The 16,325-nt window shown below is 29.5% G+C and overlaps 1 protein-coding gene across 1 annotated transcript in view; it reads left to right on the top strand.

The window, feature by feature from the left end:
* Nucleotides 1–2,008: 2,008 nt before the first annotated feature.
* The window catches only part of LOC129913107 (developmental protein eyes absent), a 74,258-nt gene continuing 59,941 nt past the window's right edge, over nt 2,009–16,325 (top strand). The window contains exon 1 of the mRNA XM_055991604.1: nt 2,009–3,208. Within this exon, the coding sequence (XP_055847579.1) occupies nt 3,155–3,208 (54 nt within the window). The 5' untranslated portion in view covers nt 2,009–3,154. The remainder of the gene's footprint in view (nt 3,209–16,325) is intronic.

Genomic DNA, 16,325 nt, shown 5'->3' with positions numbered 1-16,325 from the left:
CAAAATAGGCATTTTTACGGTTTTTTAGAAAATTTACCGCTATTTAATTTCTATGGGTGATAAGATTGAACTGAGGTATAATTTTATTGAAGCTTAATATACCTGAAATAATTATGCAAAGTTTCAGACTTATTCATCAAGCAGTTTTTCTGTTGTAAGGGTTTGAATTTTTGAGATGAAGTAAAACACCATATTTCTGCAGGTCTAAATGACTTACTTCTTTGAACTTTTTTAAGAGCAAAATCAAATTCTTTTGAGTTTATTTGAACATTTTATTGATAAATATCGTTTAAATTTAAGATAAACCAAGAAAAAACAAAAAAAAAATTCAAAATTAGGAAAAACATCCAAAATTTAACTTTTTTTTAAAACTTTTAATTTTTCCGATTTCGATATTATTTCAAATTTTCAAAGAAAAATTAATAAGTAAAGTGTAAAGCGAATGGGGTTACAACGCACAGGCAGTGATGAATTATGATATTTCATGCCTCATGTGTTTTATGTATTTTGTTTTAAATTAACAACAAATAAACATTACAAAACAATAAAAATATAAGTTTTGATAATTAAATATTTTGTCAAAAAATTGCAGATTCATTAAAAAAGCCACCAAATTCACGAAAAGAAAAAAAGTGAATTAAATTCAATCCAAAAAAAAAAATTTAAATGAGTGAGAAAATACAGAACACCTAATTTCACTATCGGCAAGTGAATGCTCAAAAAGTGAAATGCAGAACCGTGAAAGTCTCAAAAACTAATTTTCAATGAAATTCTTTTTGATGTTTAATCCGAATTATATATTTTTTCATAATATGTTCCTTTTTTAATCTAAATCAAAAAAAAGATATAAAAATTTTTATTTCCAATATCTTTGAGAAAAATATTATTCTTGAAAAAAATAAATATACTCAAGCCAATAAAATACGGCGTGATTGCTTGAGAAGCTTTGCAAAATTTAACGGTGATGTAATTCGACGTCAAAATACCTAACAAAAAAAAAAATATTTGAAGAATTCTGAATTGGACTGAAATCCTAAACAAAATTATCCCAAACTTCAACGTCAACTAAGGCACTTACTCAAACAAACACAAACAACCATTTCAGAATTTGGAGGGGGCTCGAATATTTGAGCTGCCTCTTAATCTCTAAGATTTTCGAACAAGTTTCAGTTAATCATGTAGATTATGATGAAATCAGCTAAATAATAACATGATTTTGGAGGCTTGGGGGGAGCTTGAGCCCACTGAGCCCCCCCTCAATACGCCACTGCCCTTTTGGTGTGTAAGTGCCTTTATGCAAAATTCAAATGACCTATATTCGAAAACTTCAACTTGTTTTAATTTTTTCTTTTCAAAAAAAAAAAAAAAAAAAAAACAATAACAGCTTAAGTATTAATTGTTCCTATTCTATATTCTATGAATAAAAAATCAACAATCCAATGCCTACATAGATCATAATGGATTAATTTCTACCTTACAAAATTATAATCACTTTGATGAATGGCAAATCACTCAATATTTCACTCGTGCGTCTAATTCAACCCTCCATTATCTAAAGTTAATACAAAAACGCTACAATACAATCAAAGAAATCCTCCTGTGAAAAGCACAAACATCAACGCCCTAAGCCAAAACAATATTAATAGATGAATAAAAAATCACCCCAACATATGTATACAATACTCTACAACAAAAGCAACAAAGCTCACTCAATAAAATAAAGTATTATTCTCTCTCTCTCTCACTATCTATCTCTGTCTTAACATTAAAGTGACACTTAACAGAACTGTCATACCAGTCACTCAATTCAATCGTGCAGCAAACATTTATTATAAAATATGTTGCGTATACGCCACACTACGCTTACGCTAACTAAATCATAAACGCTACTTTATGTACCAGAAAGAAAAAAAAAAAAAAAAACCATTCAATATTCAAATTCAATATAGTGTATCGCTTGATTCCGCACATGTTAGGTATAGGTACGGCCAATTGACGCTGACCACTTCCGACTCTGACAGCGCTACGCAGTGTGTGCGCTGCTGCTGACCACAGTATAATATTGACTTGTGCTCTGCTGCTACTTACAATACTCGGAGGCAGGCTTGACAGGAGGCTCTCACATGCAAAATCGCCCCATTCGTGATGCGGTCGGTCGTGTCGCATATATACCTTTTACAAACACATACAACATAACCATAAACCAAAACACAATTTCCGCAGTTTGTGCTCAATTGTTTCGCGTTTGTTCCGCTGAATGGTGTTGTTCTCGCTTTGTGTGTTTTTTAATTCGCATGGCATTTTTTTCCTTCTCTCTGTTTTTTGATTAATTATTATTATATTCATCCCCAAGGAATTAACAATTTTTTTTGTTGTTGTTTGAAATTTATTATAATGTATGTCAACAGTATTAGGCTAAATTAATCATCAAGAATACCATAAAAAAAAAAAATTAAAAACAATGACACACTTGTTCCTTTATTTTGGACAAGAAACGAGGAATTAGTTGTTAATGACATACCACAATCAACTCAGTTTAAAAAAACAAAACGATATACCAAGTCGGCGTCATCGGCAGTATTGTCGACGGACAACTGGGTGACAAATTGAGTGCTGCATTTCAAAATATACGGATCATTTTTCAAACAGAACGGAATTAATAAAAACAAACGTATCCATTTTTTTGTGTGTGTGTCTTTTTTTCTACTGTCAGTTTTGTTACATCAGAAAACAAAAAAAAAAAAGAGAAGTGCATTTAAATGTCAAAAGTGGGTCATAATTATCTCATATTCTACTTATGATTTTTTTTGACGTTACAGAATAATGAATTTGATGTGCGTTCTAATTTTTTTTTTCGGAAGTATCGCTAATAATTCGGAAGTTCTATTGATTGACGGATGTTTTTTTGACGTTTCACCGTCGGGAAAATACTTGTAAGCAGTTATAAATATGATTTTGACATGAGTTCTGTGTGTAGTTTTAGAACTGTTTGTTTATAATTTTTTACAAAAGTGATACCATTTTTTATTCGGTATTGTAAACAAAAATCTACTACTTTTATTTTAAATTAAATTGGTTTGTGTAGCGGTATTGATTTTAGGGGATTGGAGGGTGTGTATAGTGTATAGGTGTTTGGTGACACCACCAGGAGAATATGTTGTATAATGTACCCTGTTTTAACAACTTTACAACACTGGATTACTACAAGGTAAGTTTGTTTTCGAATAATAAATTGGTAATTTGAAACATTCGCCCATGTTCCGCAATTCGATCGAAAGTGAATTGAAATCACTTTTCAATTTCACATGAAATTAAATTGCATGTTCTACATTTCGATCGATTTCGAAATTATTTCGAACTGTCAAAAATGAGGGCTAATCCATTTTAATTTTGTTTCTAAAGTCAAATTACTGCGTTTGAAGCAATTAATTGCAATATTATTACAAATTGTAATAGAAACATTAATTAAAGAGAAAAATAGAGATTGAGTTGGCGAACAAAAAGGCAATGCGTAATTTTGAGTGTACCTATCCAAAAAAGTGATGAATGACGATATTTCATGCCTCATGCGTTTTATGACTTTTGTACTAGAATAATAAAAAATAAACTTAACAAAACAAGAAAAAAAATAAGTTTTGGTAATATTTTGTCCAAAAAAATGCAGATTCATTGAAAAATGCACCAATTCACGAATAGAAACAAAGTGAATTGAATTCGCTCAGAAAGTGTAAATGAGTGAAATGCTGAACACCTTATTTATTATTATTATTTAACTTTCGGTAAGTGAATTTGGAAAAAAGTGAAATGCAGAACATAATGGATTCTATGCAAACAATTCTATTTTAATCGAGGCTCTTTTTCGTTATCCTTAGGTTAAAAAGAAATTCAGCTAAAAAAACTTAGGCATTTTCTTACTTTACGAATGTAATTTTAGCCTTAATCATGATTTTCAATCAGTAAGCAATCAAGTAGTTTTCTATTGAAACAGAATTTTCAAAATTATCAAGTTTCTGCTTTTTAAATTATTCTTGAATAATAATTGTGTATTTTGAAATTATCACAAATTTACGTGTGTTTAATCAAAATTTACATCATGGAATCGATTTTGAATTTAAATTCATGGGAATTTATGGAAAATATTCCTACAAATATTATCTTAATTGGATTTGCCTTCATTCTTTTTGTCATTGGATTGATTTATGTGTATTTTACAACCATTGGTGACAGGTTTAAAAAGATGCAAACAGAATTTAAAGAAGTTGAAATAAAAGTTGTGGAATCATCAGCATCAATACGTCGAATTTCTGATGCAATTTGGACATTAAGACTAGTTAGGAAGAGAATGATCGATGAACATCAATTGAAATCGAAGTTGCCATAGTGAAATTTTTAAAAATAAAATATCAACAAATTGGTGGTAAAATGTTTTTTTTTTTTCTTTTTCGTCAACGAATAAGTTCTACAGTCAAATTTATCGATGATGTTAGTTTTACAGGCACATAAATAAAGTTATAATCCTTTTTGTATCTATGTATGTATATTGTATATCCACGATAAAATTTGGAATATCAAAAAATGTAGTTTAGAGAACCGATGTCTTTCATATTTGGTATTTAAGGATATTGTGTAATTCGGAAGGGGAGAATTTTCTTCTTTCTTTCTCAAGCTTTTGCGTAATAGTAATATTTTGTAAAATTCTCAAAAATGCGTTTTGGTTTTTTTTTTTTTGTATTTTTGAAAAATCAATTTTGATTGAAATTTTGTTTTTATGTGTGGATTAATCATTTTTTCAGAATGGCACCAAATTTCTTTGAAGTTTGAAAAAAATTACTTAATAGCTGCACACTGCAAAGACTCAAATTGAATACGCATTTTACCCAAACAGCTATACAGTATTCGTATAACTCACACAGTGAACAAATTTTCGCTTTAAAATATCATGATGCCCACCTCAAATACCACCCTCTTAAAACAATACGACTTCCACTTAAACTAAGTGGAATCCGCTAAAATTCTGTTAACTTTAAAGTGATCTTCATTTTATTTTAGTGTGAATTTTCATCTTAAAGCAAAAAAAAGCCGACAGAAAATAAAATTACATAAATTGTCGGTGAAACCAGAAAAGTGTGTAACTCAAAATTTTCTGAAAATTAGATTTGAATGCCATCTATTAGCCAAACCTGATATCTACCGTTCCTTATAAACATAAAAACATACAAATGCTTTCAAAACGATGAGGTTTTAATGCTCTCCTATAAAATTTGCTAATAATGGAGTTACACACTTTTCTGGTTTCACCGACGACGTATGTGAAAAGTAATGATGAGAGTTCAACAAGTAATGTCGAATGAAAATCGTATCCCGTAAGAGAAGGAGATAACAATTTGCCTCCTCGCTCTTTTTTCAACAAATAATTACGATTAAAAAAAAAAAAACAGAGGAAATTGTATTCAATAAAAAAATTTGAATTATAGAAAATACGATATATGTATCCATATTTGTTGGAGATATAAAAATTATATCGTATTTTTTATATATTAAACTATCGAAATATTTTTGAATTATTTTTTCGGTCGAAAACATATATTCTATTGAGTATATTCAACAGGATTACGAGATAATGAAAAGTTCAAATTAAATTAAACAAAAAATGTTAGAAGAAAGAAAAACGATATCCGAAAAAATACGATCTGCGGGATGTTGAATTTTTGTATTCCCTTCATTTTTTCAGAAATTTTTTTAACAATTGAACAAACGTGTACGAAATTTAAGCAAGAATGCTTTATTTTCAGACAAAACTGTTGAATAGGAGACAAAAAAAAAAATCATTTCTCATAAAAAAAATACGGTGGTGATAATTCATCAGCGCTCTTAATTTTAATTAATCTTATTGATTTCCCAACAAAAAGTGTTAAAATATGTTGAAAATTAAACAAAAATTCAACATTTGATTAATTTTCAACAAAAATATTCTTATTTTTCAGCAAATGTTGAAAATTCCTATGATTTCATTTTTACGTTACAGTTTACGTTTACAGTTTTACGTCTTTACTCTTTAAAACTTTGGAATTTCGTGTACCTAACTAAATTTTCCTCTCAAACTGTCTATATTAATTTTAAAAGAAATATTATTCATAACCAGCAGAATGTTCCTCATGCAATCAAAACTATAGATATGCAGGCATTGCCCGATGTTAAACCTTTTCTATTGTCTGTATAAAAACCACATTTTTAAAATCGGGGATTAAAGTCTTTGCTACCCTCAATTCATTACACAATTTTCCAGACCGCCCACATACTCTTAATAAGAAAAACACACAAAAAATAAAAAAAGGACAAAAGTGCAGTTGTTGCTCATATTGTTGCACTATGGTATATACCTTGTGCCTGCATGTGGCCATCAAATCCTTGACTTTATCTTCAATTTTTTTTTTATTTAAAAAAAAAAAAACATCCTTTTTAAGGATTAAACACTCGATTTTTTTTGCAAACAAAAAATGAAAATATAAAACCACAACAAGGTAATAAGAAAGAAATGATAAACTCATTGAGCCGGAAGAAAAGGATCAAGCCCTCTTGTACATTTTTGTTAGCTACTGTTTGTGGAATCTATCGTATTTTTCTTAAAAATCTGTCAGTTAGTGACAGTTGAAGATCATCCTAATGGCCTTTCTATGTTTCATCAAACAATTGACAGGGGTTTGCAATAATTATTATTTTTTATGATTATTTTTGTGGGCTCTAAATAGTTGAGAAATCTTAGCTTTTTTCAGGTCAAAGAATCTGAATACCATAAATTTTATATATTGATTGACAGTTCATTTGAATGTTGGTTCTATCAGTGCATTAAATTTAGATCACGGTTCAATTTAAATAGGTAACTACTTTATGCGGGTATATAATTGAACAAAAATTAAATAGAATTCCAGCGTTGTTATTATTTTATTTGTCTTCCACAAATTAATTACGAAAACAAACAAAAACCATCCCATCTTCCATCATGAATAAAATATTCCTATATAAAGATATATCTACTATTTTCTTTAAGGATAATCCCGCCGAGAAAATCATCAGGAAGAATATAAAAAGAAGAAAAAAAAAAAAAAGGAACCCCGAGAGCTGCTGTCAGTTAGAGAGTCTGTGCTCTTTGTTTGAATCGCAAAAAAGGATCTCATATTTCACATTGAAGCGCGCAATCAAAAACGGTTACCTAGCGACATCATCCGCGCATTACGCTGAATTCGATGGTGGTTGTAAGTGTGGATGGTAGAATAGCTTGCCTTTGGGAGTTCTAAAAGAGAATATTGGAACCACCATCATCGTCATCATCGTCTGAATTGAAGAAAATATAACGAAAGTTCCTACTCTCTCAACTCGTAGATTTTCAATTCAATTAGATTATGTAGTTGGCATAGTTACTTGACGGTTGTCGACTCGACTACCTGAAACACTGAAGGATGTTTGTTATATTTGAAAATGGATCCTTAAACTCATTAAAAAAAAAAAAAAAAACAAATAAAGAGTGGGATAAAAAAAAAGAAAAATTCACAAAAATTGTTTCTTTGTAGAAATTGTTTTTTTTTTAAAGATAAATTTAACAGGTTACTTTGTATAATATCTACTTCTTTTTCTTTTAAATCCAATTGGAATAGTGAAGGGGTGGCAAGTTGTTTGGGGGAAATAAAACAGTTAATTGTTCAACAAAAACAAATATTCAAAATGTATACAGATTGAGTTTACGATAATCCATTTTATATGTATAAAAAAAATGAAAAAAAAACTGTTGGTTTTTTCTTATTAAGTTCCACAGAAATAAAAAAACTGCATTTAGATATCAAAGTTAGTATAATAAAAACTAACTTTTTTACCCTTCAAATTAACTTCTTTTTAACTAATTTTTGTTAATTTAAACCATATGAAGAATTTTTTAATATGTTCTTATTAAAAAAACTTAAAATTTGCCAAACAAAGAACCTTAAATAAGACCTAGTAAATAGGTAGGTACTCTCCTTTTGAGAAGTATACTGTTCCATATTTAAACAGTTTTTTTTTTTTTATGGATTTTTTAATAAATAAAACGGTAACCCATGAAAAAAATACTTCTTAATGAAGAATTTATTTAACGGCTCTAAGCTGATGGGAAAAGGTATGCAAATAGTACAGAAATCAGTACAGAAATCTTAGGTACAAAGTACAGATTTTTCGGTGCCTATTTCTTTGTACTAAATGTAGACTGATACTGAGTACAGATTTTTAGCTACAACAAATTTGTATTAAGGGAGAAATCCCTCTGGACGACAGCTTTTTCAATATTTTTTTTTGGAAAACTGAAAGCATTTATTGAAATTTGGGAAAGTATGTGATATTATTGACATTATAAAGTATTGATAAAATTTTTTTGAAGTACGAAAAAAAAACAAAATGGCGGCTCTACAGCTCTTTAAAGTTGACGCCTCGAGTTTGCGCCGTGCAATGTCCAGGTCCAGAAAATTATTTATAATCAAAAAAAAAAAAATAAAATATATTTATACGCATTGCATGAACCTAAATTTAGTAAAAAAAAGTGTAAAATAAAAATTAGAGACCATTAAAACGAAAAAACACAATGTTTTTTTAAAAACAAATTGTTAAAAAAATATTTATTGTAGAAATTTTGTTGACCGTTTAGGTTCATGCAATGGCCAATAAATTAAAGAGTAATTTGCAATTTATTTCAAGTCGATAGCTTCATTAGTTTTTGAGTTACGTTGCACGGCGCGGAAATAAGCGCGTTTTGAGGAAAAAGCGTTTAAAGTCTCAATGGGCATGGGTTTCGGGACTATCTTGGGGCATTTGAGGCTTTATTTAAGGCTTAGACCACTGAAAATAGTTTCTTCGGTTGATAAATGAATTTATAAGGCAAACAAAAATTAATGCAAAAATAAAAATTTTCAGAGGGATTTCCCCCCTTAACTGAATACACATTTTTTGTAGTATAATGTACTGTGTTATAAATATAAGCAAAGTGTCAACTCAAGTTACCGATGTACTGAATAAGTTATTATATGGAAATTATTTTTGCAAAACAATTTTTTGACTTCTGGTACAAGATTTTCCAACTAAGGTTGCATTCTTAATTAGTTCGAATCGAGAAAAAAGTAAAAGGATATTTACCTTAAAACTAAAGAAAATTTTTAAAATATAATTTTAAATTATGGAAAACAGACTAAAATATACGTACATTAAATAAGTACTGATTTGAAACCCCCCACGCTATAATTAAATTGTGTGCAGTGCTTCAAGAACGCAAGTGGAACCCAATCAAATTATTTTACGTTCCACCATTTGCATGTGATAAATTTATTAATCGCTATCAAATAAAGAAGTAAATCTATTGAAGGATGAAAAAACAATTTAATCTTCCTCCTGTCATCATAAGCCTTCCAATCTACGAGTAAATAAATTACCGATGATGATGATGAGTTTTTCGTTATGTTAATATAAACATGTTCATTGCCATTCAGTAGCTATTAAAAACCCAGACATGATTTACTTTGAATCATTGCAGGACTGCCTTAAGTGATCTTATTAGATCGGCCACCCTCTTGACTTGAAAGATGAAGTATCTAGAGAAGTACTCTTAGAGATAAACTACTTCAAAATCAAAAGAAAAACACGCCGATTTCCATCTCACAATCACACCTTGACTTGCGTGTGAGTCTCTCTTGAGCATGAACAAAAACGTTCACGCGAGGTGCCCTTTTTTTTTTCATTCTAATAGATGTCTTTCAAAAACGTATCTAATCTTTTGTTATAGTTCAAGAGGAATAAATATAAAAAAAAATTGAAAAAGGTGAAATTCCTGCACTTTAATATCGTGATTAAATTTTTTTTTTTGTTTGTTTGAGAATAAAAGAATTTTTTTCTTGGTTGGTGGGAATCTTTCAGCAAAAACATGGGAGAGTAGGAGTCACGAACGGTTTTCATTCCGACAAATATTTCATTCAAAAACTTTAGGTACAATACAAATATTGTATCTAAGTAAAAGAAGTTTAGTTGAGATTTTATTGTTTGCAAAATTTTTGTGTGTTCATGGGATGGGAAAGTGCACTTATATAAATGCAGTTTAAATGCACGATTTGTATCTTATGAAATACGACAATAGAATTTTTTTTTTTTTGCTATAATGCAGAGTCTTGGAATGATATTTTGAAAGGTTACAGTTTTTTTTTTACTACATTTTAGTATTTTTTAAATATTAATTTGAACAAAATAAGAGGCAGTGACACTTGACTTGTTCAGTGGTCAATGTTATTTCTATTTTTGCCTAACAACCTGTTCCTTAAGACCGACAACAGTCTTATAAAACTCACAGACGATGAAAGTTTATTTTGCTGAATGAAATGTGCAAAGAAAAAAAAAAAAAATTAAAGAAGAAGAAGAATAAAATAAATCCCATTGTGCGCCGGCCGTGTTGACTGCCCATCAAAGTCATGTTAAAAGAAGTCCTAGAAGTTTTAAGTTTAATTTTTATTTTATGTTTTTTTTTTTTCCATAGTTACCTTCAACTACATGTTGTCGTCATGGATTTAATAGATTGTTCTTCTTTGCCATTCATTTATTGCAAGTTTTTATTTTTTTTTATGGAATTCTTGACTTTGGTTTAACTACTGCAACAACACTTCTCCTCTCATCCTATATATGACAACTCTTTTTCTTTGTTATTCCTGTTTGCTCTTGTGTTTTAAGTAAGACTTCACTGAAGTATGAATAATATGGCAGGAAATCATATTTGTTTTTTTTTTTCTTTTTTTCTTTTAATTATTTTGTTTGGCTAAAAAAAATATAGTGAAGCGAAGCCTTAGGAAATCTTTTTTTTTTTATATGAAGAGAGTTAAAAAGTTGTGTCCGATTGAAAAAAAAAAGTATTTTTTGTTTGTTTGTGCGTGGATATTGGCAGTATCCAACTTTATTTGACCCTGAAAATTTTATGGAAAGATACGCAATTTTATTCCTGATTAAACGAATATAATATTTTGGGGCTTAAGTGTGGAACGCCCTCTATATTTCAACAAGTTTGAATTTTGAACCCAAATTTTCTTATGAAAATTTTGTAAATTAATGTTACTTTGATTTTTACTTGCGATATACAGTTGTGTTCAAAATAATAGTAGTGGCTGCATCAAAAAAACATTTTTTATAATTACGGTGCTTCTACGGTTAAAAATTTAGTTTCTTTGATGTCAAAGTTTGTAACGGTCAATTACTGATAAATGTATCATAGTTTCAAAATGAAAAAGAAGGTTCCAAATAATTTTTCATTGACTTTTGGTTGTTCTTTCTAATTTGACCTGTTCAAAATAATAGTAGTTAAAGTTATTTTTGAAGAATTTAAAAGCGGTTTATAATATAGAATATTTATTTTTGGTTTAAAAGTAAGTACTCATATAATATGAACAATTTTTCAACAAAAAACGATTTGTTTCGGTTTTAATCTATTTAAAGTTCGAAGAGCAAAACACTGCAGTTCGGATAACGGAAACTTTTACGAAAGCTGCTTGAAGAAGGGAAAACCTACTTGGAAATTCAAGGTTATATAAGGATGCTCCCCTACAATGGTAGCCAATGCAATAAACTCAACGAAAAACCCGAAACGTGCGGTAGAAAAAGAAAAAAGACCGTCGTAGATGACAGGCGTATTGTCCAGATGAGCAAAGTTGAGCCTTCTGCATCGTCGTTTCAAATCCAGAAGGCTTTAAGCCTGGATTGCAGTGCAGTGAACATTCGGAGGCGACTGTTAGAGACTAATTTGTACGCTTGAAGTTCACATAAAGTACCGCTGTTAACAAAGAAATATGTTAAAATACTAAAATTTTCGACCCTCCATGTTTAACTTTTTCCGTCGTATACTTTGGAACATATTCCGTATTGGGTGGACGTCGGACGTATTCTGGAGATCCAGTACCACCAAAGAGGACAAATTTGCTCGCATCAGTAAACAATATGTTACGCTATTACTTCGCTGGCCAGTTTATGTAATCTTTTACAAACTGGATACGCTTTTTAACATGTTTCACAGAACTTTTCGTGGACTTCAAGCGTACAAATTAGTCTCTAACAGTCGCCTCCGAATGTTCACTGCACTGCAATCCAGGCTTAAAGCCTTCTGGATTCGAAACGACGATGCTGAAGGCTCAGCTTTGCTCATCTGGACAGTACGCCTGTCATCTACGACGGTCTTTTTTCTTTTTCTACCGCACGTTTCGGGTTTTTCGTTGAGTTTATTGCATTGGCTACCATTGTAGGGGAGCATCCTTATATAACCTTGAATTTCCAAGTAGGTTTTCCCTTCTTCAAGCAGCTTTCGTAAAAGTTTCCGTTATCCGAACTGCAGTGTTTTGCTCTTCGAACTTTAAATAGATTAAAACCGAAACAAATCGTTTTTTGTTGAAAAATTGTTCATATTATATGAGTACTTACTTTTAAACCAAAAATAAATATTCTATTATAAACCGCTTTTAAATTCTTCAAAAATAACTTTAACTACTATTATTTTGAACAGGTCAAATTAGAAAGAACAACCAAAAGTCAATGAAAAATTATTTGGAACCTTCTTTTTCATTTTAAAACTATGATACATTTATTAGTAATTGACCGTTACAAACTTTGACATCAAAGAAACTAAATTTTTAACCGTAGAAGCACCGTAATTATAAAAAATGTTATTTTGATGCAGGCACTACTATTATTTTGAACACAGCTGTAGGTACTATAGGGCAAGTTTAGGATTCGTAAAAAAAATCGAACTCGAGATAACAATTTTACATGACATTACGATGATGGAGAATGCCAAAAAAGTGGGTCCGCTAATTCTGTCTCTCTGTCTGTCTGTATATACCTCGAGCTACAGCCTAAACGAGTGAAGTGATTTTCTTCAAATTTGGTAGTTAGCAGTTTTTGGTGATTCCCTAGAGGGGAAATTGAAATTTTTTTTTATGACCAAAACTAACGGTACCTGCCATATAACGGAAATAGAAAAGTTAATTTTTTTCAAAAACGGCTCTAACGATTTTGATTAAAATTTTTGTGTGTAGTATTACACGTAAGAGCCAAATTTTGAAATAAAAAAAATATTTTTTGTACCGTTATTAACGGTACCTGTCATAGAACGGTTTTTTTTGTGGTCTGCATATCTCGTACAAAATTAGCCCGATTTTAACGAAATTTTGTATGCAAAAGCGTTTAGATAAAGGTTATATTAAAATTTTAGAAAATTTTCAAAAAGTGCATTTTTGGATTTTTAAAAAATATTTCAAAATTTTTTTGTTGAAAAATCAATTTTTTGAAAACGGGTTGGTGAAAAATTTTGAAATTTCGTTTTTATGTGTAAATTAATTATTTCTTCAAAATGGCATGCCAACTTTTTTTTTTTAAAGTGTTAGACATTTTTTATATATAAAAAATAACGATTTTGGAAATTTTTTTTCTAAAAATACCTTTTTTTTGCAAGTAATAAAATGGCATACTTGGTTTTTTGTAAATCATAATTTAAAACGGTGTTTCTTGAATAAAAAGCTTTAACATTAGAGTTACTTTTAGCATAAGAGCAAGTACGTGCGATCCCAGTGGTGCATTTTATTTTTAATCATTTTTGATTGTTTTTTAAGAGTATCCATACACACAAAAATGCCCTTAAACATAGGAATATACAAGTCTCCATACAAGTCCTGTCACGTGATGTATTTAAGACACCAAACATTGATACAACAAAAAATAAATCTTCTGCAGCTTAGAAAATACTTTTAAGCTTGTACACAGACATCACACTCAAAGATCTTGAGAGAGACGGTCTTAAATCATTGACGAGATGATTTAAAATAAGTGTTTGCTCACTGATTCCTTTTTAAGGATTAAAAGTAAATAGTGTACCTGTACATATATGGGACATTGTCTTAACAAAAACAGAACCTTTATATTAATCCGGATATTTCAACGCTTCCAACACAAAAAAATACCTCAAATATTTTTGTTTTTTTCCTTTTGTTAGTATACCTATAAGAAGGACAAAAAAGCAAAAAAAAAAAAAAAACGAAACCGATTTTGAAGAACATCCGCTTATAAGAAAGAGTCAAGCCGGGATTTTCATCCACTTTTGGATAAATATTTCTGGTTCTTTTCTTTCTGTTTTTTTTTTTTTTTTTTTTTTTTGTCATTTGTATTTGGTAGTAAAATAAATGAAAGTATGCCCATCATTAGGCGCTTATCACATTGTGCCATCTATGTTTAAGGAGCCAAAAACCTATTCAAACGAAATTTTATTTAAAAATGAACGTCCTGAGATTGTCAGTGATTCTTTTATTTATTGGCAGGTAAGTGAATAGTATGTACGAATTGATCTAATTCACAATCACAATCGAAGAAATAGAAAATTATTTGGTGATTATGTGATTATTAGAAAGGAAATTTTATAAAAAATAAGCAAGATGCATTTTTGAACCTCAATGCAGTTATGGAAATAATTAGTATCGTTTTCCAGAAAAAAATTGATGTCTGACATGGCTTAAATTTATATTTTCTATTTCGGTTGATAAATTAAAAGTTAGCATTTTTGTTTATTTTTGTCTAGATTCAAAACATAAAATTATATATTTGAATGAATATAAAGGTACCACAGGGATCGGTTCTAGTCCCATTCGTTTGTCTTAGATTCATTAATGTTTATTTATTTGGTTCATTTAAAGTTTATTTAAACAATGTTCTATGAAAATTAAATAGACTTTTGTTAAAAAAAAGTGAGTGGGGAAAGGGCATAATTTAGTTCAGTTAAGTTTAGTTGTTATTTTAAATGTGTTAAAGAAAAATGGTTCAAAAAGACCAAAAAACAGTTCAGATTTTGAAAGTCCATATTTTATACAATTTTAGCCACATACAATTTTTGTGACCATTATGGGAAAAGATAAAGTATCTTCTTTTTTCCTTCATATATTCAACATCCACCAATGCTCACAGCGCAAAAATATACCATTTAGTAAAAACATCAATAATATCGTTTTTTTCGCATTTTTTTTTTTTTTTGACGTGATAAATGATTTGACGCCATTTTCTAACGTTACACTCTCGCACTTTCGCAGTGCGGCAAAAAATTTCAATTAAAAATTAAAAATAAACTATTAGAGATACAAAAATCTTCTATAGCTTATTTGAAAGATTTTTCAAAATTCCGTCATTTAATAGGTTAAACAGGGGTAAAACGGAAAGATGAAATTTGGGCTAAAATCTAAACGCGAAGTCGTAGAGAATTTATTTTTTTTTGCTATAGATAGATCAGATTAATTTAAGAATAACTGCATTTAAGAACAAATTCTAAAAAATTTTGAAACTAAGTATAACGTTTTGTTTGAACAATGTACACGTTTTGGGGCTATGACAAAATGATGATTTTGGGTAAAAGAAATTTTTTTTGAGAATTCTAAAGATGCCAAGTGAAAGATAAAAGAAAAAAAAATTAGGCGTCTAATACGTCTAATTTTTTCCAACACTCTGCGTTTCGAAATATGAATTTTTGAAAAACACCTTGTTTTTTAGGGGTATTTTTGGGTAATTTTTGATTTTTAGCTTTTTTTTTTTAGCGTTCAAAAAATCTCAAACTTATAGGACATGTAGGTGTTGGCCTTATGCATACATGTGCAATAACGGAAGAAACAAGTTTTTAAAAAACACCTTTTTTGACCGTTTTTAACCGATTTTTATGGTTTTTTATTTTTATCTTTTTTTCTTTAATAGATACAGGAATGAAGTATGTACAGTAATGATAGACAATAACTACGACTATATGTGTGCAAAATTTCAATCATTTTCGTAAACACAATTTTGAGATAACGGTAAAATAAAATTGTAGAATTCAGCAGGTTATAACTTTTGACCAAGAGCAGATAGAAATTTTATTAAACTTTTATAAGCATCCTGATACAATTACCTTTCATTTGGTATATCACACATAACGGTAGACTAACTACAAGCTGCACAATGTTAAATCAAGAAACTTGCGAAAAACCTCAAAACACCAGTGGAGTAATCTCATTCTGGAAATTCGACATGGTTGACTTAAAAAAATTCTAACTTCTCTTGTAGGCATCTTTGAAATGAGATTGATACGTCATATGAAAGGTGAAATATTAAGCTTTCACATGGTATATATTTTTTATAGGTTGTCAAACAAAAAAAAATCGATTCCCTAGCCTGATAACATAAAAATAAATATTTTTTTTTGCTTATTTTAATGAAATTTGATCGAGTTCAAAAAATTGTAGCTCTTTTTGTAGATGCCTAATAGACATGATCGATAT

This window comes from Episyrphus balteatus, chromosome 3 (assembly GCF_945859705.1).
Source record: "Episyrphus balteatus chromosome 3, idEpiBalt1.1, whole genome shotgun sequence".
Lineage (NCBI taxonomy): Eukaryota > Metazoa > Arthropoda > Insecta > Diptera > Syrphidae > Episyrphus > Episyrphus balteatus.
This window is presented reverse-complemented; position numbering and strand designations above follow the sequence as displayed.